Source organism: Sinocyclocheilus rhinocerous, unplaced genomic scaffold (genome assembly GCF_001515625.1).
Source record: "Sinocyclocheilus rhinocerous isolate Xijiao unplaced genomic scaffold, SAMN03320098_v1.1 scaffold1449, whole genome shotgun sequence".
In the NCBI taxonomy this organism is placed as follows: Eukaryota; Metazoa; Chordata; class Actinopteri; order Cypriniformes; family Cyprinidae; genus Sinocyclocheilus; species Sinocyclocheilus rhinocerous.
The window spans coordinates 245,056-268,197 of NW_015664992.1; the positions used below are offsets into that span (position 1 = coordinate 245,056).

The 23,142-nt window shown below is 41.1% G+C and overlaps 1 protein-coding gene across 1 annotated transcript in view; it reads right to left on the reverse strand.

Moving 5' to 3' along the window:
- Positions 1–23,142, reverse strand: part of lrp1aa (low density lipoprotein receptor-related protein 1Aa) — a 200,204-nt gene that overhangs the window by 56,946 nt on the left and 120,116 nt on the right. Inside the window, exons 38-45 of the mRNA XM_016541471.1 lie at positions 21,994–22,368; positions 13,575–13,764; positions 13,194–13,398; positions 12,493–12,685; positions 11,209–11,334; positions 10,054–10,182; positions 9,854–9,973; positions 3,000–3,113 (exon numbers count right to left, since the gene is read on the reverse strand). Of these exons, the coding sequence (XP_016396957.1) occupies positions 3,000–3,113; positions 9,854–9,973; positions 10,054–10,182; positions 11,209–11,334; positions 12,493–12,685; positions 13,194–13,398; positions 13,575–13,764; positions 21,994–22,368 (1,452 nt within the window). The remainder of the gene's footprint in view (positions 1–2,999; positions 3,114–9,853; positions 9,974–10,053; positions 10,183–11,208; positions 11,335–12,492; positions 12,686–13,193; positions 13,399–13,574; positions 13,765–21,993; positions 22,369–23,142) is intronic.

Sequence of the window (23,142 nt, forward strand, 5' to 3'; positions counted from 1 at the left end):
AAGATGTGCTCCCTTTACACAGAGTGCGCGTGATCGCGAAATCAAAAGTGAACAGAGAGCGCTAATTCAAATGCGATTTCAGTACCTCGCATATTGATAGCGGCTCCCTGATGTGCGAAAATTATGGAGTTAAAGAAAAAAAAAATCTTTTGACAGAATTTTTCCTCGGCCAAACCCTATTCCACAGTCATACCTGTCACACACCCAGTTTAAGAGCAGTGTTTTTCTTCTTGTAAATAGGAGCACTTGTCCTCCTAATTAAAAAAATTTAGGAGCACCTTCTAATCAATAATAAAAAATTCTGATCAATAATTAGCCTTCCTAATACGAGCTGACAAGTGATTTCAGGGGCATTTTCTTTTTACCTTTGTAAATGCATTTTTCTAATTTTATTAAATGTATGCTGTGTTTCCTAGGATTTTTTCTAGCTGTGGTGGCAGGACTATTTCCCATAGACCACGCCCCCTCCCCACCAAAGAATCATGTGCACTCAAAATTGAATTTATTTTAACTAAAAAAGACAAGTAAATAGTAAATAATGTAATCAAACATTCTGATCAAAAATTAGCCTTCCTAATACGAGGTGATATTTGACTCCTTAAAGTGATTTACAGGGGCGTTTTTTTACCTTTGTAATGGCAAATTCAAAAATGTATGTTTATAAGCTTTTTAAAAGTTCTATTTAAAAAAATATAATAAGAAGCAGAATAAGACAAATAAGTTAGCAATCATATGAAATTAGTATTAATAAAGGTGGCATGAGTGCAATTATTCATGAATTCATAAATTCATGTTGAGATTAATGTTTTACATATAAAATTTGGAATACAGAAATATTAAATGATTTAAATAACTGAAATTATATCTAAAAATAAAACTGAAACCGCCAGCAGGTGGCAGCAAGTCACTGATTTTTATCACTGAATCATTCATTCAATTGATTCGTTTGAACAGCTGATTCATTCAGAAATGAAACAAGTGTTTATGAATGGGTATTCATGAATCACTGACTCACTAAATTCGTTCAAAAACACACTTTCATTGAATGAATTAAACACCCCTGTGTTTGCTTTTAGAGATGCGCAACGGCTGAGCTGTTGCTTTATTTGGAACTATTTTCGTTGATGAAATAGAGCAAAATCAGGCAGTACTTGTTTATTGAACTGTTGTATTAAACCAATATCACATTGGCAAACTCCTTTAATAATTATTAAAAACTGTCACTCTCCTTATCGCGATCTGTAGGCGCACAGAAAATGAGAGCGCGCAAGTGAGTTCTCAAGACTCGAAAGCACATGCAAATGATACGTTCCGTCATCTGTCATCGTGTTATAAGAGCGGAACCTGCGGGAATTAGTAGAATTGTTATTAATAGCCTCAATCCCGCGCCGAAATTCAAGTCCTGCTATGTGTTCTCTGCTAATAACCCGACTGTGAATTATGCGAGCGGCGTTATGTTGTCAGTGAGAAGCTGCAGCCGTGGCGGGGGTGATTTCTGGTACAACAACAACAATGCGCTACGTGTTTCTTCTCCCCTCATTTTTTCCAATTGACGGAAATCCGTCGTAGCGACGGAAAACTTGAATCCCTGTATATACAATATTAGAATGTTTGTTCATGAATGAAACACCGCTGTGTTTGCTTTTAGAGATGCGCAGCGGCTGAGCTGTTACTTTATTTGGAACTATTTTCGTTGATGAAATAGAGCAAAATCAGGCAGTACTTGTTTATTGAACTGTTGTATTTAACCAATATCACATTGGCAAACTCCTTTAATAATTATTAAAAACTGTCACTCTCCTTATCGCGATCTGTAGGCGCACAGAAAATGAGAGCGCGCAAGTGAGTTCTCAAGACTCGAAAGCACATGCAAATGATACGTTCCGTCATCTGTCATCGTGTTATAAGAGCGGAACCTGCGGGAATTAGTAGAATTGTTATTAATAGCCTCAATCCCGCGCCGAAATTCAAGTCCTGCTCTGTGTTCTCTGCTAATAACCCGACTGTGAATGATGCGAGCGGCGTTATGTTGTCAGTGAGAAGCTGGCTGCAGCCGGGGGATGATTTCTGGTACAACAACAACAATGCGCTACGTGTTTCTTCTCCCCTCATTTTTTCCAATTGACGGAAATCCGTCGTAGCGACGGAAAACTTGAATCCCTGTATATACAATATTAGAATGTTTGCTGGAGCGGCACACACACGTTGCGGGAGCGGGCGGTAATGGTCAGAAATTCAGCGAGAGCGGGCTTAAGAAAACTGTCCCGCTCAGGACTCTAGGCTGCGCATCAACACACACTCTAAGTTTTTTTCCGCGCTACCCCGTCTCCACCCCAATCATTAGTGCCGTTTCGTTCTTTGACAGAACATATAGGACAATTTTTTAAATAGCGCCATAAACAAAATGTATTTCAAATTTAATTCAAGCACTTTCAAGGACCTATGTTTGTTTTCAAGTACTTTCCAGGCCTTGAATCCATATGTCTGAAATTCAAGTACTTTCAAGTACTTTCAAGAAGCGTGGGAACCCTGTATCTAGTATAAAACATAGCTGTTTTACCCCACATATGCATGACAGGAAGAAGCAGAAGCGGTCGACTGTGGCATAATAAAAGCTCTGCTGCTATCGAGTCGTGTATCGCGTTCGTCCTTCATTAGCAATCACTCCAGCGGCCTTATTTCGCTTCCACGACTTTTAGCCCCACCCTGCTTCATTCTACAGTGACCTTAATAAGTCTTCAATACATTAGCTCATCCATGAACATGATTTCTGCCCGAGTCCCATTGGATTGCATCGGCTGTGGGGATGAAGACGACAACTCCCATGATTCCACACTCAGTCACGGCGTCATCAACTACGCCTTTGTTTCTTGTTTGTTTTGAATATGTGCACTCTAGCGACGAAAACTTACATATTGTGCCTTTAAGACTAACAATGTGCGCTAACAAAATACATATTGTAAATTTTGATTTCATGAGGATTTAATGAACAAACTTACAGCAGTTCATTTCATCGCTGGCGTCCTCACAGTCCAGCACCTGGTTACAGCGACTGGAGTTTGACACACATGATTTGTCTCTGCACTGAAACTGATCCGCCGTGCACAGGGTTGCTGGAACACATACAGTACAAAAAATGCATAAACTCACAAAATCATGTGCTAAAGAAATAAATACTACTATTATTACTACTAATAATAATAACAATAAATAAGAAAACATTTTTAGGACCACAACAATGGTCCTAACAATTGTTTTTTTTGATAGTTCTCATTGTTCTCAATAGTGACTTCATTCTATTCTCCAAATGATTACTGAACATTTACAATGTTTTTTTATTTTTATTAATTACTTAATTAGTTCATTCATTAATTTTTAAATCAATTAAATAATTCATTAATTCATAAATTTTTCTTTCTTTCTTTCAACCTAAAAATGACAAATACTGTATGTTTCTCATAAATTCAGCTGCTGCAAAACATTTCATCTGCATCAGATTAGTCAAACAATATTCTATAGCCATGCAGACATACCAGCCACTTGACAATGAAACCGACCAAATGTTCAGAATCAATTTAGCTTTGATTTTGGGGGAAAATATAATGGTTCACCCATAAAGTATTGACTTGTCATGTTTCATTTTACGTTTTTAGCAGGCTTAACATCAACATCAGTTGAACCAAAGCGCTTTCGAATTCAAAAGGCAAAAACACCAGCACCCGCTGTAACAGAGCAGGAAGGGGAAAACATCTTGGGTTACGAATGTAACCCTTGTTCCCCGAGAAAGGGAACGAGACACTGCGTCGGTAACGACACTTTGGGGAACCCCCTCAGCGTAGCGCGTCTGAAGCATGAATGAAACTATTCCAATCCTGATTCCAATCCCATAGTCGGAAGCTACAAAGGGACGCTGGCACACAACAGAGTCAGCTTTTGCGATGAAGCAAGCCGCTCCCAGGCATGGAGAGGTGTGGCAAAGAGGCGCAGTGTCTCATTCCCTTTCTCAGGGAACAAGGGTTACAGTCGTAACCCGAGACGTTCCCCCTCGAGGGAACTCACTCTGCATCGGTAACGACACTTTGGGGAACAGATACCCACTATGCCACACCAAAACATGCCTGTCCTAGTGTGAAGCTGAACCAGGCACAACTTAGGACGAGAGCACTCGTGCACCCAGAGTGGAGGGAAGGTTCAGACTATAAAACCTGATGAAAGTATCCAGGGTGGACCACCCAGCCGCATCGCAGATCTCCTGAAATGGGACTCCTGACAGGAGGGCCCTAGAGGACGCCATGCCTCTAGTAGAGTGGGCCCTCAAGGCCACAGGTGAAGGCAAACCGCGCACCTGATAGGCCAAGGCAATAGCCTGAACAATCCAATTACTAATTGTCTGCTTGGAAGCAGGAAGTCCCTTCTTGGGTGATCCAAAGCACACCAACAACTGTTCTGACCTCCTCCAATGAGAGGACTTCTGAATAAAGATGTTCAATGCTCTGACAGGGCAGAGCAGATGAAGCCTCTCTGCTTCCGTCGACACATGAGGCGGAGGATGGAAGGCCTGAAGAACCACGGGCCATGCCATATTAGATGGCACCTTGGGCACATAGCCTGGCCTAGGGTGTAAAATGGCCTTAACTCCTCCAGGGGCAAATTCCAGGCAAGTCGGCGAGATAGCCAAAGCCTGGAGATCCCCCACTCTCTTGAGCGAAGTAATTGCTAGGAGAAAGACCATCTTAAAGGTCAGGTTCTTTGCCGTAGCCGACTCAAGAGGCTCGAAGGGGGCAAGTGACAGCCCTTCAAGAACCACAGCCAGATCCCAAGTTGGGACTCTGGAACGAGTCGCTGGCCTCATCCTCCATGCACCACGGAGGAAACGCACGACCAGCTGGTGCCTCCCCAGAGGCCCAACACCTAAAGGAGCATGGAAAGCTGCAATGGCAGCCACGTACACCTTTAGTGTGGACGGGGTAAGACCAGCAGAGAAGCGATCTTGGAGGAACTCCAGCACTGAAGCCACCGGGCAGTTAACTGGGTCCAACCCACGCTCTCTACACCATGTGGAAAACACATTCCACTTTAGGCCGAACAATCTCCTCGTGGTGGGAGCCCTGGAACTGAGTATGGTCTCGATCAGTCCAGCCGACAAGCCAGCCTCTAGGTACTGAGCCCCCTCAGGGGCCAGACCCACAGTTTCCACAGCTCTGGCCGAGGGTGAAATATCTCGCCCCCTGCCTGAGACAGCAGGTCCCTCCTCAGAGGGATCTGCCACGGCTGGCCTGCCAGGAGTGACATGATATCTGAGAACCACACCCGGGCCGGCCAGAACGGGGCTACCAGCAATAGACTGACCCCTTCTTTCCGGACCCTCTCCAGAACTCCCGTGAGCAGAGCGATCGGGGGAAAAGCATACAGGCATAGTCTCGGCCACGTCTGTACCATGGCGGCCAACCCCAGCGGGGCTGGATGCGTGAGAGAAAACCACAGTGGACAGTGGGTCGTCTCTCGAGACGCGAACAAATCCACTTCCACTGGGCCGAACCTCTCGCATATCGACTTCACCACCTCTGGGTGAAGTCTCCATTCCCCGGGCCTCAACCCCTGCCTCAACAGGACGTCTGCTCCCTGATTCTGGTCCCCAGGGATATACATCGCTCTGAGAGACGACAGTTTCCCCTTGGACCACAGGAGGATCTGATGCGCCAGTCTGCACAGAGGGCGCGACCTCAGACCCCCCTGATGATTCAAATACGAGACAGAAAGACCATCTTAAAGGTCAGGTTCTTTGCCGTAGCTGACTCGAGAGGCTCGAAGGGGGCAAGTGACAGCCCTTCAAGGACCACAGCCAGATCCCAAGTTGGGACTCTGGAACGAGTCGCAGGCCTCATCCTCCATGCACCACGGAGGAAACGCACGACCAGCTGGTGCCTCCCCAGAGGCCCAGCACCTAAAGGAGCGTGGAAAGCCGCAATGGCAGCCACGTACACCTTTAGTGTGGACGGGGTAAGACCAGCAGAGAAGCGATCTTGGAGGAACTCCAGCATTGGGCAGTTAACTGGGTCCAACCCACGCTCTCTACACCATGTGGAAAACACATTCCACTTTAGGCCGAACAATCTCCTCGTGGTGGGAGCCCTGGAACTGAGTATGGTCTCGATCAGTCCAGCCGACAAGCCAGCCTCTAGGTACTGAGCCCCCTCAGGGGCCAGACCCACAGTTTCCACAGCTCTGGCCGAGGGTGAAATATCTCGCCCCCTGCCTGAGACAGCAGGTCCCTCCTCAGAGGGATCTGCCACAGCTGGCCTGCCAGGAGTGGCATGATATCTGAGAACCACACCCGGGCCGGCCAGAACGGGGCTACCAGCAATAGACTCACCCCTTCTTTCCGGACCCTCTCCAGAACTCCCGGGAGCAGAGCGATCTGGGGAAAAGTGTACAGGCGTAGCCTCGGCCATGTCTGTACCATGGCGTCCAACCCCAGCGGGGCTGGATGTGTTAGAGAAAACCACAGTGGACAGTGGGTCGTCTCTCAAGACGTGAACAAGTCCACTTCCACTGGGCCGAACCTCTCACATATCGACTTCACCACCTCGGGGTGAAGTCTCCATTCCCCGGGCCTCAACCCCTGCCTCGACAGGACGTCTGCTCCCTGATTCTGGTCCCCAGGGACATACATCGCTCTGAGAGATGACAGTTTCTCCTTGGACCACAGGAGGATCTGATGCGTCAGTCTGCACAGAGGGCGCGACCTCAGACCCCCCTGATGATTAAAATATGAGACCACTGACATATTGTCTGCTCGTATTAGGACATGGTGACCGCTGAGATCTGGGAGAAGTGCCCACATCGTTGCCGAGTCCCATACCACCCCCAGGAACGTGGTTCTCTTTGTGGGCGACAACACGCTCTTTTTCGTGTTGAGTCTCAACCCCAAGCTCTGAATGTGTCCAAGGACGACATCTCGATGCCGAACAGCCATCTCTCGAGACTGGGCCAGTGTAAGCCAGTCGTCGATATAATTCAGCACATGGATGCCCTGAAGCCTCAGTGGCGCTAGAGCTGCATCCATGCACTTGGTGAAAGTGCGAGGGGAGAGAGCTAGGCCAAACGGAAGAACCCGATATTGGAACGCTTTGCCCCCGAAAGCGAACCTCAGGAACTTCCTGTGAGAAGGAATGATAGAAACATGGAAGTATGCGTCCTTTAGATATATCGTGACCAACCAGGTCCTCCGATCTGATCTGACTCACGATGGTGGGAATAGTGAGCATCTTGAACCTGAATCTCCTCAGAGAACGATGACTCACGATGGTGGGAATATTGAGCATCTTGAACCTGAATCTCCTCAGAGAACGATTCAAGTGCCGCAGATCTAAAATTGGACGCAACCCCCCATCCTTCTTGGGAACTATGAAATACCGGCTGTAGAACCAGGACTCCCTGTCTGGTGGAGGAACACTTTCTATGGCCTCCTTCACCAACAGGGAGTGAACTTCCTGTTCCATCACCCGACCCTGCTCGGGGTGCACCACAGTCTAGACCACCCCATTGAACTTCGGGGGGCGGTAAACGAACTGCAGCCTGTACCCTCTTTCTACTGTACGGACCCATGGAGATATATCCGGAAGGCATTGCCATGCACTGATATAATCTACTAAGGGAATCAGCCTCTCGAGGCTGACCTCGGGTGTTCTTCGAGTTTCGTTTACGATCCCCTGAAGCGGAACACCGGCAGGAAAAGATCGAAAACGATTTTCTATGTGTGGATGCTGTCGCTGCCAGGCCGCAAGCCCTCGGGGCGGACACTGCAGCAAGCGTTCGCCGGAAATCGATGTAGCCCGAAGCGTACTGAACGGAGGGATTCCAACATCGATTTCCTGAGGATTCCGAGGTGGAAACGACCTTGATCGCTCCAGCCCGGGGGGGCAACCCTCAGAAGCCCTGCAAAAGCTAGGACCTTTTTCCCGTAACCTTTCTTGCCTGAAGGACGGTCCTCAAATCGACCTTTGGCTCAGCGGGCTTCGGGCGAGAGCGTCGCCTCTGTTGCCAAGGGCTCTAGAAGCGACACTCTCCTTTTGTACCTGCCGGTACGAGGAGCTTGATGACGGCTGGGGCCATCCACTCGGAGCAGCCTTCTTAGATTTAGAGCGGCGAGGGAGATACTGCTTAAAAGCCGCAGACTGCTTTTTAACCTCCTGAAACCTGTCGACAACCATATTGACTGCGTTGCCGAACAGGCCAGAAGGCAATATCGGGGCATTTAGGAGAAAGGCCCTGTCCTTTTCCTTCATCCCCGATAAGTTTAGCCACTTACCAGTCTCTCCGCGGCCACCATCGCTGCAATGGAGCGGCCGATGGCACGGGCCGTCTCCTTGGTAACACGGAGAGACAAATCTGCGGCTCTATGCAGCTCCGCTAAATCACCCTGTGTTGGTCCCTCACCCTCATCTAAATCCTTTAAAAAATCAGCCTGGTATGCCTGCATAAGCACCATTGTATGCAGGCATGCACCAGCACGACCTGCCGCGATATAAGCCCTGCCCACCAAAGGTGATGTAATACGACAAGGTTTGGTGTGCAGCACTGGGGCTTTAAGGGACGACGCAACATCAGGGGAGAGGTAGCTGGCTAAAGCCTCTTCCACCCGAGGCATCGTCCCATAACCGTACTCAAGGGCTCCTAAAATGTTACTATAATCTAACACAGGAGGGTTAGACAGTCGTGCAGAGTACGGTTTATTCCATGACTTACACAACTCATTGTGTAAGTCAGGAAAAAACGGTAAACCCACGCTCCTAAGATGTTACTAAAATCTAACACAGGAGGGTTAGACAGTCGTGCGGAGTACGGTTTATTCCATGACTTACACAACTCATTGTGTAAGTCAGGAAAAAACGGTAAACCCCGGCATTGAGGCTGAGACCTGTGCTGCACTTGCACTTCCTGCCTTTCTTGAGGCCAGTTAATATTAAGTTTGGCCACAGCACGAGTCAACACTCAACCAGCTCCTCATGTGCGTGTGAATGCAGTGGCGAGCTCTCTGCAATTTCACCCGCCTCGATGCTGAGCACGTCTAATTCCTCAGAATCAGACAGCTCAAACATCGAGTTCTCCTCCCGTGTGGAAGAAGCCACGGCGCGGGCTTCCACACGGGGAGTGAGAACATCGGAAGTGTCAGACGAGGACAGAATGTGCCGCAGCAGTCTCGAGCCTTCCTGACAAATCCATCTGCGAGCCCCACGATCTAAGCCGCCGAGTCGCCGACCCAAACCACGAGGTGCGCGAGCCTAGCCGGCCTCATCAAATACAGCCAGGCGGGAGCGCAGCCCTCTGATCGGCAGTGCTTCACAGTCCGCACAGGCAGCTCCCTCGAGAGCTGCCCGTGCGTGCTGCGCTCCTAAACAATAAACACACAGCTGATGTGTGTCCCCACCCGTTAAAAACCTCGGGCAGGGATGAACACACCGCTTAAATTGTCCACTCGCCATGATAATCTATATGCTTGTGACAAACAACACCAAATAAGACACACAATGACACAGAGCGCTTGCTGAAGAGCAAAAAGCTGACTCTGTTGTGTGCCGGCGTCCCTTTGTAGCTTCCGACTATGCCGTCACATGTTACGACATGATGCAACACCAATCAGGATTGGAATAGTTTCATTCATGCTTCAGACGTGCTACGCTGAGGGGGTTCCCCAAAGTGTCGTTACCGACGCAGTGTGAGTTCCCTCGAGGGGGAACCAAACTGTACAACATCAGAACGTTTGAAATCTATAGAATTCAAAGGGGCCTACAGGCTGGATTTGAAGATTAGGCTGCAGCCTAATATAATGTGTATGAACAGATGGACTTACCATTACAGAAGAGTTCATCGGAGTTATCCCCACAATCATCTCGCCCGTTACACCAGGAACTGTGGCCGATACAGCGTCCGTTCACACAGCGCTTATAGCCCTTCTTACACACGCGGTTAGCTGGACACAAACACAGACCGATAAGAGTGGCAGGCCTTCAGAACCGCCGTGAACATTCAGAATATCTTACACACACTCACTGCAGTAGGACTGCTTCTCGTCTGACTTGTCTTTGCAGTGGGCCATGCCATCACAGGTGAGCGTGTATTTGATGCAGTCTCCATTCCCACACTCAAAGTCATCCATACTGCTGCACGACGTGTTCTGAGCTGAGAGACACAAGATAGCAGCTATTAACATACTGTAGTGCAAGCCACTATATATTCCTGCTTGTAGCATGTTGATCACAACCTCCTCATGTACAGCCATGTAGTGATATTTTGTCCAAAGACAGTGTTTACCCTGGTCCACTGATATATTGTTTTAGATTAGTAGCAGCTTTAGGATATCAACACAATTAAATGCAGAGATTTTATTTGAGATATTTTTCAATATCTCAAATAAAGATATTTAGAAAATTTAGAATAAAAATCCCTTAATTCGCAAAAAAAGTTTTTACGCTCGCTTGAGGTGGTTTTTGACTTGTGCGAAAAAGGGCTGATGCGAATAATGGGAGATGGAAATGCATTTTGCGAATAAATTCCTCCAAGCGCATCAAAAAAGTCATGTGACTTTGCGCTATGGGACGGCAAATCCCGACTAACCAGCGGACAGAACTCATTCCACAGCATCTGAAATGTTGTTATGGTCATTCGGAAATGCAAGAGCAAAGTCTTTCATCAAAGTATTTCTGTATAATTGCCTCCCAGAAATGTCTTACACGACTGCGTTCCCAAACAGCAGCATCCACCTCCGAAAGCAGTGACTGCATTCATTTGTGTTTCGTCTGCTCGCTCTGAGGCGCAAGTCATTTATTATTATATATGAAAATTATTATATTTTCCTACTTTTCTTAGTGATTTATAGTGCCAGTTTATCAGGAAGTGACGATTTTGTTCTCTTTGAGCTGTTGGATGGAAACGATGCTTGTTCACAAATGTTTTATGCGATATTCCAGTTTTGCGCACAAGTTAAATTCGCAACTTTGGATGGAAACCCGGCTAGTGATGTAATTTACTCGCTATTGTCACTGTGCTTTTGAGCAGGAACATTCAAACCTGCCTCTGTTTAAAGCTGCTTTGAGACTCTGTTCATCTCCATACGATCAGTTAACTGTGAACACTGTATTTAACGAAAATACTTGCATATGTAGATATATATTGTATGAAGTCTGTGATTGGTTGGTGGTGTCTCACCTATGCAGGTGTTGTCCTCCAGCAGTTTCCTCTCTCCGCGGCAGCTACAGTTGACCCGTCCGTCTGATGTGAGCAGACACAGATCCTGACAACCTCCATTATTCACCCGACAGGGCGAGAACTCACCTGCGCGCACACACACACACACACACACACACAGGAATTTAGCATCCCCGGAAGCTCTTGACATTGAGAAGTCACAAGGAGCATTATGTGTACTCGTTATGCAGCCCTTCATGAAACACAAACAGATACAAATAACCCACTTAACATTCACTACCCACTTGCACACATATTTACAGACAATTATTTCCAATTCACAGCACACAGATGTAAACACTCAAACAGTAGTTCTCACAGTGGTGTGCAGATGAAAGTTACTACATAGCCAAGCTGCAGAAGTCTATCTATAAGGTCAAAAAAAAGGTCTTGTCACATTTCACCAAAAATATATGTATTATTACATTTAGCTGTAATTCATTTTATTTAAATCATCATAAATGACAGAGCAATTGTACCATGTATTTAATTCATTTTAAAATGTATATAAGTGTTCTATTTTTTATGAATTACAGTAAATAGATTGTGAACTGGGGAGCTTAATTCAGGGCTCTACGTTAAAATCATTTAGTTATTAAACACATAATTAGATAGATAGATAGATAGATAGATAGACAGATAGATAGATAGATAGATAGATAGATAGATAGATAGATAGATAGATAGATAGATGGTCAACACAGGAAGTCATAGATAGATAGATAGATAGATAGATAGATAGATAGATAGATGGTCAACACAGGAAGTCAAATTTTTATTTCAAAAGATTGAGACAAATCCAGTTTTCCAGGATATGATCATTTGAGGATAAAAGGTTTTACTTTTACTTCAGATTTCCAAGTAAAACAGGGTATTTAATTGTAAAAAAAAAAAAGTTTAGTTTCTTCAAATCTAGCTGCTATTGGCTATTTGTTGGGTTTTGTTTGGGTTAATGTTTTAGTTGGGAGGACAGTAATCGGGGGCTTCAGAGCAGGCAGAGATGCTGTCTTTGGGGGTTTGAGTGCTTGAGAATTGCTTCTATCACACTTAGATAAGCATGATGAAAGATATTGATTGTGCCATTCCCAAGCGTTATAGAGTTCTTCTCGGTTCTGTGGCAATCACAGATTACTTTTGGCACATAATTACATGGTTGAGATGACAGGACACTGTAAGGCAATCGCTCTCTCACACAGTTGATTTACAGTACTCTTGACCATGCTGCCATTACGGCCGTTCACTCACAGCTATTTGTATCATTGGCCACAGCGACGATCCCCATTGGCTGTTGTGGAATATCAGCTCTTAACACCTTCATGTCTCCACCAACATATTTGTCGGCTCTGAGGACGGCTCTGCGCACCCAGTCTGTCCAGAAGATGTGGTCACCGTACACAGCCAAACCGAAAGGATGCACTGGCTCATTCTTCAAAACCACCTACAGACGCCAAAACAGACAGAAAGGAACCATTTGGTTTGTTGAAATGTTAAAATTTAAAAAGTTCTCTACCATTTTGATTTTTCCATTTGAGAATAAATGAACTACTTCTGAATGTTTTGGCTGGAATTATGCAGTAGTTGGGGAAAACACCTATTTAGGGCCCTGCCAATCAGAATATGTGTGATGTTTATATGATGTGACAAAAATGCCACTAAAATGCCTCTAAATTCAAGATGGCCCTGCACAATTAAACTAAAACTATTACAGCTATTCGCCCTAATTCACCCAAAAATGAAAATTAAGCCATCATTTACTGAAAATTATTATTATTGCTGTACAGCTATGTTTTTGGACTAGTGAGATTTCACTAAGCTATTAAAATGCAATGAAATGTCTTACTGCACCTCATGATTGCAGCTGGTCTGGACGCATTGGGATTTGACTTGTTGTAGTCACGGTGTAAGTTAAGCAAAATGGACACTCATGGGTGCAAGTTCAGACTTACATAACGGTGGGAGCCGTCATACTCGCAGCGCTCAATCTTATCAAGCGTAGCGTCCGAGAAATAGAGCTTCTCGGCACGATGGTCAATGGCGAGTCCATTGGGAGTGCGGACGTCACTGCCGATGATCACCAGGACATTGGCTCCGGACAGCTGGGCGCGCATGATACTGGGCGACTGCTCATTCCAGTTGGTCCAAAACATCAAGCTGGGGAAAAGCAGAGGAATGTGAGTCGATGGCAAACATTGAGTGTGATATGATATCAGTAGTGGCATCCTGAAAGCAACATGACATCCCTTCCAAAAGGGAACAGTTAGTGAATGTGAATATTACACTGTTTTGAATGTTGAAATAATGAGTTTGTTGTGAAATGAAAAGCTCACTTCTGACATTCATCCAGGACGAACGCCCGTGGGTGGTCATCTCCTGACATGGTGACTACAGAGTCCCGGTCGAAAGCCCCCCAGTGGCTCTGGTCCACACTGTGACGGGTGATGGTGGATGTGGTGTAACTGGTCCAGAATAAAGTGTCCCAGGCCCGATGATACGCCAACCCCTCCACTGACCCAACATCTGCAGACAGAAACATATGGGGAAAACATGGTTTAAAAAAAAAAAGATTTTAGAAATTCTAAACAAAATTTTCATGGAATTTGTCACAGGCCGTTGAGCTGCTCGGTTGGTCTGCTTGGTCAGTATTGAGATTGTGACTTTGGAAACATATATTTACACATTTTAGAGTGAGAGAGAGAGAGAGACATAATAAAAAAATCCAAAATTTAATTATATTAGAATTCTAGGAAAACTTTATTTTGTTTATTACAAAGCCTTAATCTGGCTGTTAACAAAGTTTTTTGTTTTTCTTTCTTCCCTTTACACTAAAGATTATAAAATAAAATCAAAAGATTTTCCATTATAAATGTATTACTGTTTTAAACTTTTGAAGGAAATATCCTTTAAATTGAATTAATATTTCTTATTCATTTTAGTCAGTTTTACTCTGTCTCAAACAGCACTAAATATTAGTCAACAGCATTTATGTTGACGGAAAACTGCAAAATGAAACTAAATATTCACATATTTTAGATAATGTTTATATAATTTAAGCATGTAGGCCTATCAACAAAAACCATGAAGACTGCTTTTGTTGTGGAAACCTTCTCTTCTGAAATACAAATACTACTACAGTATGTGTGCAAACAATACTGTCAATTCTTTATGCTTTAGTTATTTATTGCACGTGTTTAATGTGTTGTTACAAGAATAGCGCATTCACAATGTGACTTCACATTCAGTCTAGCAAGTTGTAATATCAGTGCTGCATATACATCTGATTAATCTCAAATATCATTGGTTCTCATGTGTCTTGGTGATGCACAAATTAGAAAAAAGCATAATAAATCATATGGACTATGACTTGATTTTAAAGGGGTCCTATTATGCTCTTTTACAAAGTCTTGGTTTTGTTTTGGAGGTGTACTAGAACAGGCTCTCATACTAGGTTGTTCGAGAAACACATTATTTTTCACATATTTTACATTATTACAACACCTCTCTCCTCAGTCTGGCATGAACGGTTCGAATAGTTCCTGAATCAAATGAAGGCCCGCCTTCTGAAATACGAAATGTGCTGGGATTGGTTAGCTGGGCCAGTGTGTGCTGTGATTGGTTAGCTGGGCCAGTGTGTGCTGTGATTGGTTAGCTGGGCCAGTGTGTGCTGTGATTGGTTAGCTGGGCCAGTGTGTGCTGTGATTGGTTAGCTGGGCCAGTGTGTGCTGTGATTGGTTAGCTGGGCCAGTGTGTGCTGTGATTGGTTAGCTGGGCCAGTGTGTGCTGTGATTGGTTAGCTGGGCCAGTGTGTGCTGTGATTGGTTAGCTGGGCCAGTGTGTGCTGTGATTGGTTAGCTGGGCCAGTGTGTGTTGTGACTGGTTAGCTGGGTCAGTGTGTGCTGTGACTGGTTAGCTGGGTGTGGGCCAGTGTGTGTTGTGATTGGCAGCACTCAGCGCCTGGTCGGGAAATGTCATGCCCCTCACCATAGCCGCCTGTGAGCGTCAGTGTAAATATTGCGTCAATATATAATCAATTTGAGCGCGATTTAAACCAGGATGATTGTAACCACTCTAAGTTCATCTGCCTTGGGAAAGCTAGCGTGTCTCCGACATAGTGATAACACTCGTTGCCTTCTCTAGTGCAGCTCAACCAGGCCTCGTCCCATTCGTCGATCTTTGTGATATCACAAATCCCGGAAAATATGCGTTGTAGTCCAAACGAGTCATTCGTTGTAGTTTTTGAAAAGTGATTTCTGTTAAATAAAATATCTCCTTTTGAAGTGGACTTTGAGCTTTGTAACATTGCAGATCTTTTTTATGCTCAAACAGCAACATTACAGACTAACTAAAGTTGAAAAAGCATAATAGGACCCCTTTAAAAAAATGGCTTGCGTACTTCACATCTGTACCATTCCTTGATTATAGAGAAATAATAATAATAATAACTCCTGATATCCTGATATACATCCACTGCCATTTTGGTTTATTAAATAATAAATATCTATCTATTAACTATATAAATAAAACAAAATTGCAGTTTAGATTTATTAAATAATAATAATTAAAATGTCTATTTATTAGTTATATTAATACAATTTATATTAGTAAAACAGTAAAAAAAGGTTAATGATAAAATAATTCATTTTTGTTTATTAAATAATAATAAATATTGAATTATTATTTTTATAGAGGTAATATTGTTAATAAATAATCATTCAATTACAATTTTGGTTTATTAAATTCATACATAAGACATTTTTTTATTAAAGTTTATATATACCCCACCATTTAAAAATCTGGGGTCAAAGTTGTTTTTTTTGTAGAGATTAATACTTTTATGGACTTTTTTTTTTTAAATAGACATTTAAAAATCTATTTCAAATAAATGCTGTTCTTTTGAACTTTCAATTCATCAAAGGATCTTGAAAAAAAATAAATCAGTTTCCACTAAAATATGAAGCAGCACAACTGTTTTCAACATTGCTAATAAACAGAAATGTTTCATGGGCAGCAAATCATGATCATCACGAACCTGTTTGTGTGTCAGCAGCCTGTCGTGGTGCAGCGGCAGCAGGTTTAAAGGCAGAATCGGCTGGTTTCTTCCTCACCACCAGAGACCCCAGAGCTCCCTTCCCACCCAGACCTCCGACACTCCTCTCCCAGCTCTCCACCTTCTGTTTCTTAACGCCCACAGATGATGATCCCTGTGGAGATCAGGAGGAAACCAGCGTATACATTAATGAGAGAAACAGACGGGGCGTTTGATGAATAGAAAGACAACAGAAAAACACATGTAAGCTAAAAGAACAATTGATTTTTGCACAGTCAACAATCCTTGTGAGTGTTTATTTTGCAGCAATGCCTGGCTGAATATTATCCTGGTTAATATTTATTGTGATAAATAAACAAATGGATATGAAATACTGATTTGAGCTGAAATTATTATGCGAGAAGATAGAGTGTGGAGTGATATGAGAAACAAGAAACTAGCACAGCTACGTAGGAAATTATCTGCCTGAGAGCAACTATGACGAAAATACTTGATTGCAGCATGTCGCAACTGACCAATCACAGTGGAATATCCAGAAGCATGTATTAATAAAAATCTAAGGTAATATCTAAGACTTTTTCCAAATCATAATTAATAAAAGTGACCAAAATAAAATGTAAAAAATGTGTCAATGTCAAATAAAACAAGTTAGATTTGAATCTAATGAGGTGGAGGCTGCTGTCTTTCTCTCCACCTGTGGTCCTGTGTCCCTGTCTGTGGTGAGGATGTCTGTGGGTTTATCAGCCGTGTGTTTCCTGCTTTGGTCTTTTGCATCTTCGGTCTCTTCTTCAGAGTCCGAGTCCCTCAGTCGTTTGACCAGAGCTCTCTCCAACATCTCTCTATGAGGAGCAAGAGAAAAGGGAAGTCTAAACCACCCTATATTATATAATCCATGCTTTTTATCTTGACATTACATGCTACTTGTGAATGCACAAGGTGTAATTATTGTCACATGTGAGTGTACATGGTAAGCAATATGGACACAATTATGCCTTTCAAACATCAACATATTTGCTTAAATTCATATGAATAGCTACATTTTGTACATGAACCATATTTTAAATGCAGTAATCCAGGGCTGCACAATTTCAGGGAAAAATCGGATTGATTTTTATGTTAAAAACCGCGATTTAAATAAAAAAACAGGTTTGCTTTGCTTGTTTGTCGGGCCGCACAATTTAGTCAATAATTGATATGGCTATAAAATAATAATAATATTATTACTACTAAATAAAAATATAAAAAATGACTAAAAACAAAACATTATAGTAATATTACTATTGTAAAATGCACTGCAAAATAAAACAAAATATATTTTTTACATTAAAACTTTAAAATTACAATCCTAATATAATATTTATGACTTGCTTTATTTTTAATTCTCAAGAATTTCATTTTCAAACATTAAACCATTAAACTTTTAGCAGAAGTTGCACTAAGCTATATCGCAATTTCATTTTTATATTGATTAATCATGCAGCCCCACTGTAATCCTTGTCATTTAAGTTTTTCTCCCATTTTAAATAACCTTTTTGTGCGCTTAAATGAATCTGTAGTGTGACAAATGCATTTTTAAAAAGCTCAAATATTCCAACATACAGTGTATGAAGCAAAAAGGCCAAAAGCTTCCAAAAGTTCAAAGGTTTCTTACTTGGTCTCTCGTTCGTCTTCCTCCTGCTCTCTCTCTCTCTGTCTCCGCTCCATCTCTTTATACTGGTCCAGCATGCCCTCAAAGTCCACCTGTGCCTGCCTCTGGTTCAGCTCCTTCAGCTCCTGCAGGTTCTCCAGCACCTCCATCTCCAACTTTGAGTCTCGTGTGCGGTTCTCCAGGACCTGTGACAGCATTCAGGGAGTTATGTTTTAAGTTTGCATGGGCTTTTGTTTGCTTCCTTACAAAGATGCTGTAAAGACTTTATGTATTAAATGTGAAAAACATTTATAAAAAATAAAATAAAAATAAAGCTTTTGTCAAAAATAAAACAAAAAAACAAACTCTTGAAAACGGAAAAAAATAATCACAAATAGCAAAACTATATAAATCCCTAACAAAACTTCTAATATCATAAAACACACATGTAGTCTTTAAAGTTTCTATCAGACCTTCATGGGGTTATTGAGTTCCTCTTCCTCTCGGTCTTGTTGGATCTTTTTCTCCTCCTCTTCAATCAGTTTCTCAGCCTGAAAATTTCTTGTTGCACCATGTTCCATGGCGTAATCTGTGCTCTCTGGATCTGTCTGTGAAACACAGCAATCAGATGAAGTGCAACTAAACAAACACACAAGACTAACAATAAAAACTCCTTAAGTGTTTGTGTGCTGGTTTTAAAGAGTATGATGTGCGTGTTTATTCTAGTACCTTGAAAGTGATCTCAGCCAAGCATCTGGTGCATTTAATGTAGAATCTGAAAATGGGAAGCCCCAGGTACAGTTCGTTCTGAACGGTCTCCTTACGGGCATTGAACTTCTTCCCTTTGTAAATGTACTCTCCACACGTTTTACACCTGTGTACCAACAAGCATTATTGTCTCAAAGACGATATAACGTGACGTGAAGTTTATTTAACTTGACTTTGGAAACATATATTTACACATTTTAGAGTGAGAGAGAGAGAGAGACATAATAAAAAAATCCCAAATTTAATTATATTAGAATTCTAGGAAAACTTTATTTTGTTTATTACAAAGCCTTAATCTGGCTGTTAACAAAGTTTTTTGTTTTTCTTTCTTCCCTTTACACTAAAGATTATAAAATAAAATCAAAAGATTTTCCATTATAAATGTATTACTGTTTTAAACTTTTGAAGGAAATATCCTTTAAATTGAATTAATATTTCTTATTCATTTTAGTCAGTTTTACTCTGTCTCAAACAGCACTAAATATTAGTCAACAGCATTTATGTTGACGGAAAACTGCAAAATGAAACTAAATATTCACATATTTTAGATAATGTTTATATAATTTAAGCATGTAGGCCTATCAACAAAAACCATGAAGACTGCTTTTGTTGTGGAAACCTTCTCTTCTGAAATACAAATACTACTACAGTATGTGTGCAAACAATACTGTCAATTCTTTATGCTTTAGTTATTTATTGCACGTGTTTAATGTGTTGTTACAAGAATAGCGCATTCACAATGTGACTTCACATTCAGTCTAGCAAGTTGTAATATCAGTGCTGCATATACATCTGATTAATCTCAAATATCATTGGTTCTCATGTGTCTTGGTGATGCACAAATTAGAAAAAAGCATAATAAATCATATGGACTATGACTTGATTTTAAAGGGGTCCTATTATGCTCTTTTACAAAGTCTTGGTTTTGTTTTGGAGGTGTACTAGAACAGGCTCTCATACTAGGTTGTTCGAGAAACACATTATTTTTCACATATTTTACATTATTACAACACCTCTCTCCTCAGTCTGGCATGAACGGTTCGAATAGTTCCTGAATCAAATGAAGGCCCGCCTTCTGAAATACGAAATGTGCTGGGATTGGTTAGCTGCTCAATGCTCAAACAAAAACATTACAGACTAACTTCAGTTGAAAAAGTGAAAAAGCATAATAGGACCCCTTTAATGCACTAATTAAGGCAATATTTGTGTCAGTTTTGGTGATCAGCAGTCACCTTCTTTCCCTGTAAGCAAAAGAGCAGCATGGACATTCTTTAGAATTTCTATTTTCATGTTTCACAGAAGAAAGTCAGTCAAACAGGGTTAAAACAACATTGGGGTGAGTATATGGTGACAGATTTAATTTGGGGGTGAACTATCCCTTTAACAAATAAAAATAACAAAAACAGAGCGCAACTATGATGAAGTAATGATAAAAAAATATAAAATGCCAAACACTATAACTGTAATAAATAAATCAGCTGTTTTTAAAATAAATCAGCTATTCTGCACCATGTTTACATGCAATATCCAAATACGCTTTTTAGTCATGAGTCAATTATATCTGGCCAAAACAACCCTGAAAAACTGGGGGGGAAATGAAAGCAAATGATTCATTGTTTGTTTGTTCATTCATTACTGATGACGGTTCAAAGACAGATGTGTAAGATGTAAGAACTGAAATGTTTTGTTTTTTTAAATCGCTAGATTTACGCCTGGCTTGAATTACATAACCGGTTCATAACCAGTGTAATAAAAACCACATGGTAAGAAAACAAAAAAGCATTTAACATATAAAAAAGCCAAAAAGAATACATATAGTAAATGACGGAAAGAGCTTTACTGCAAAAATAAATAAAAAGCCCACCTTTACAGAAAAAATATGTTGGCAAGTAGATCATTTGTCTTATAAATTTGCTGGATTAACTAGTAAATAAATACTGCATGATTACATTTCGGGGTCTTCCATACGTTATATCTAAACAAACTATTAACTGAATGTATAAATTTGCTACTTAAAAGTAAAAACAAATGGATAATACAGTATATTTGTACAGGGCAGTATCTATAAAATCTACAAAAACCAAACACTATTGTTCAAAACCACATTATTTCTGCCTAAAATAAGAGTAAATCAAACGAAAGGATGTATAGCGAATCTGGTTTTGATTGTTGTTTCAGACAGACCAACTTTTTCACTTCAGCACAAGGAAGCCAACATTCTCTCAGGAGGCATTTTGGTCGAGAGTTTGCAATTATCATAATTATCCTTCATTCATATGGTGTTTGTGGCAACAGAAGAATAAACAGATACGCACATCTTTCTTTGCTCAGTGCTCCTGCTGTGAGAGCCAAATGTCTTATGAAAGAATGAGTTTATTGTGCTCTCACAAAGGAGCTGGCCGTGACTTCAGACTTCCCAGTCCGGTTTGATTGTGTGTCCGCTGGCTTTGCACTGTTTTCTCTCCAGCTGTGAGCTGGTGATGGAGAGTTGGTGCTGCAATCAAACCTCTACAAAACACTACTCCATATTCAAACACATGGACTTGTTTTGGGGACTGCAAAATAACTATACATAAACTCTATGACAGACTCTACCATCTTTTTTTTTCAACAATCTGAGATATCGTTGATGTCTGTACCACAAACAGTGTGCATAAAATGCTAAATTTTAATTCCTATTAAGATACTATAACAGTTTTTAATTAATATTATGTATATAATAGGGCTGTCAGTTTAACGCATTTACTTAAAGGGGTCCATATGATGCCATTTCAAATTTTCCTTTCTCTTTGGAGTGTTACAAGCTCTTGGTGCATAAAGAAGATCTGTAAAGTTGCAAAGACTAAAGTCTCAAATCACCTTTAATTAATTAGTTATGAAAAAATAACGTGAATAAAATATTTTAACGCAGTTAACGCACTGGCCCCGCCCCCAGACCTGTACGTCATCTTACATTTCATACAGTAAGACTATAGAATACACATATTAACAGTATATGTGTTAACAGATTTGAACTATACTTATGAAATTCATCTATTGTAAATATATTACTTTTTTACCAGGGATATTTTGAATTAATTTATATTTTCCGTTATCATTTTTATTTTTGTTAAAATTCTAAGAATTCTGTTGTGTGTTTTTGTCTTTTTTATTATTTGTCTATATTGTATTTATTAATTTTATGTCAGTTTTAGTTTCAGTTATTTTAGTACATCAAGTCTACATCTAGCCGAGAGAAAAGAAACAAAAAGGATTAGAGAAAATAATAGAGAATTAAGGTAGAAAGACATAATTATTTGAAACTCACTCTCGACCACGGTCTTCCGGTCTGACCCGTCGTCATTCATCTGCTGAATATTTCCAAAGTGGATGTCGCTGTAGAAGATCCGATTGGCTCCTTTTCCGCCGCCTCCGCGGTAATCGAACGTTAGCGCGATGACGTTCTTCATGTGGTCGGGATCTTCAAACGGTTTGATGGGAGCGTTGAGGTTGTATTCGTCTGATAAGTGCACGCTCTTTAGTATCGTGCGTTCTGAATACAGCAGGTATCCGTCGTAGTCACGGCAACTCTGACCGTCCTCGGCTAACATTCCGTGAGCGCATGCACACGTTCGCTGTCCGTTACCACGGTAAAGACACAGCTGCTGGCAGCCGCCGTTGTTGTTCTTGCAGATATTAGTTCCTGCAGAGAGATTGGTTTGAAAGATTTAAGAAATACTGCAACCAAGACAAATCTGAATCGAGTTCATAAATTCAATGCTGTTGGCATTAGCATGAAAGCAATATGCAAAGTTTGTGACTCAGTTAATCAATCAAGAAAATATCAACATGTTGACTATTTTATTTAAAACTGTTGTTTTGAACAGTAAAGAAAAGGAGAAAAATAAAATCTGAATATAAATAGTTTAAATTTTGTTATTATTATATATTCATATAATAATAATATATTATAAGATAATATATACAGTATATGTTAAAATTATATATTATTATAAAGTTTTTAAAATACTATTAAGTAGTGAAGCAGAGAAGTACAGTAACAATAAAACATTACCAGTGCCATTTTAAAAATAAAACAAACCAGTGCTATTTTAGTATCTTTGAGAATTTTTGATTGAGATTAAGAGGTTTTTATATATTTATTTTTAGTTATAAATTTTGAATTCGTTTTTATTTTTGTATTTTCCATTTTAAATTTGGTTAAAGTTTTAGTAATATTTTGTTATTTTTTATGTCTAGATATTTTTATAAATTTTTTATATAAGTATTAATTTTAGTTATTTTAGTACATCAAGTTAAACAAAATTAAAATGAAGTAGCTAAAGTACAATGAGTTTAAGATGTATGTATTATATGTATGTATTATATTATTCAGTTAATCAAAATAAATACATACATATAGCCTACATACACACATACACACACACACACACACACACATATATATATATATATA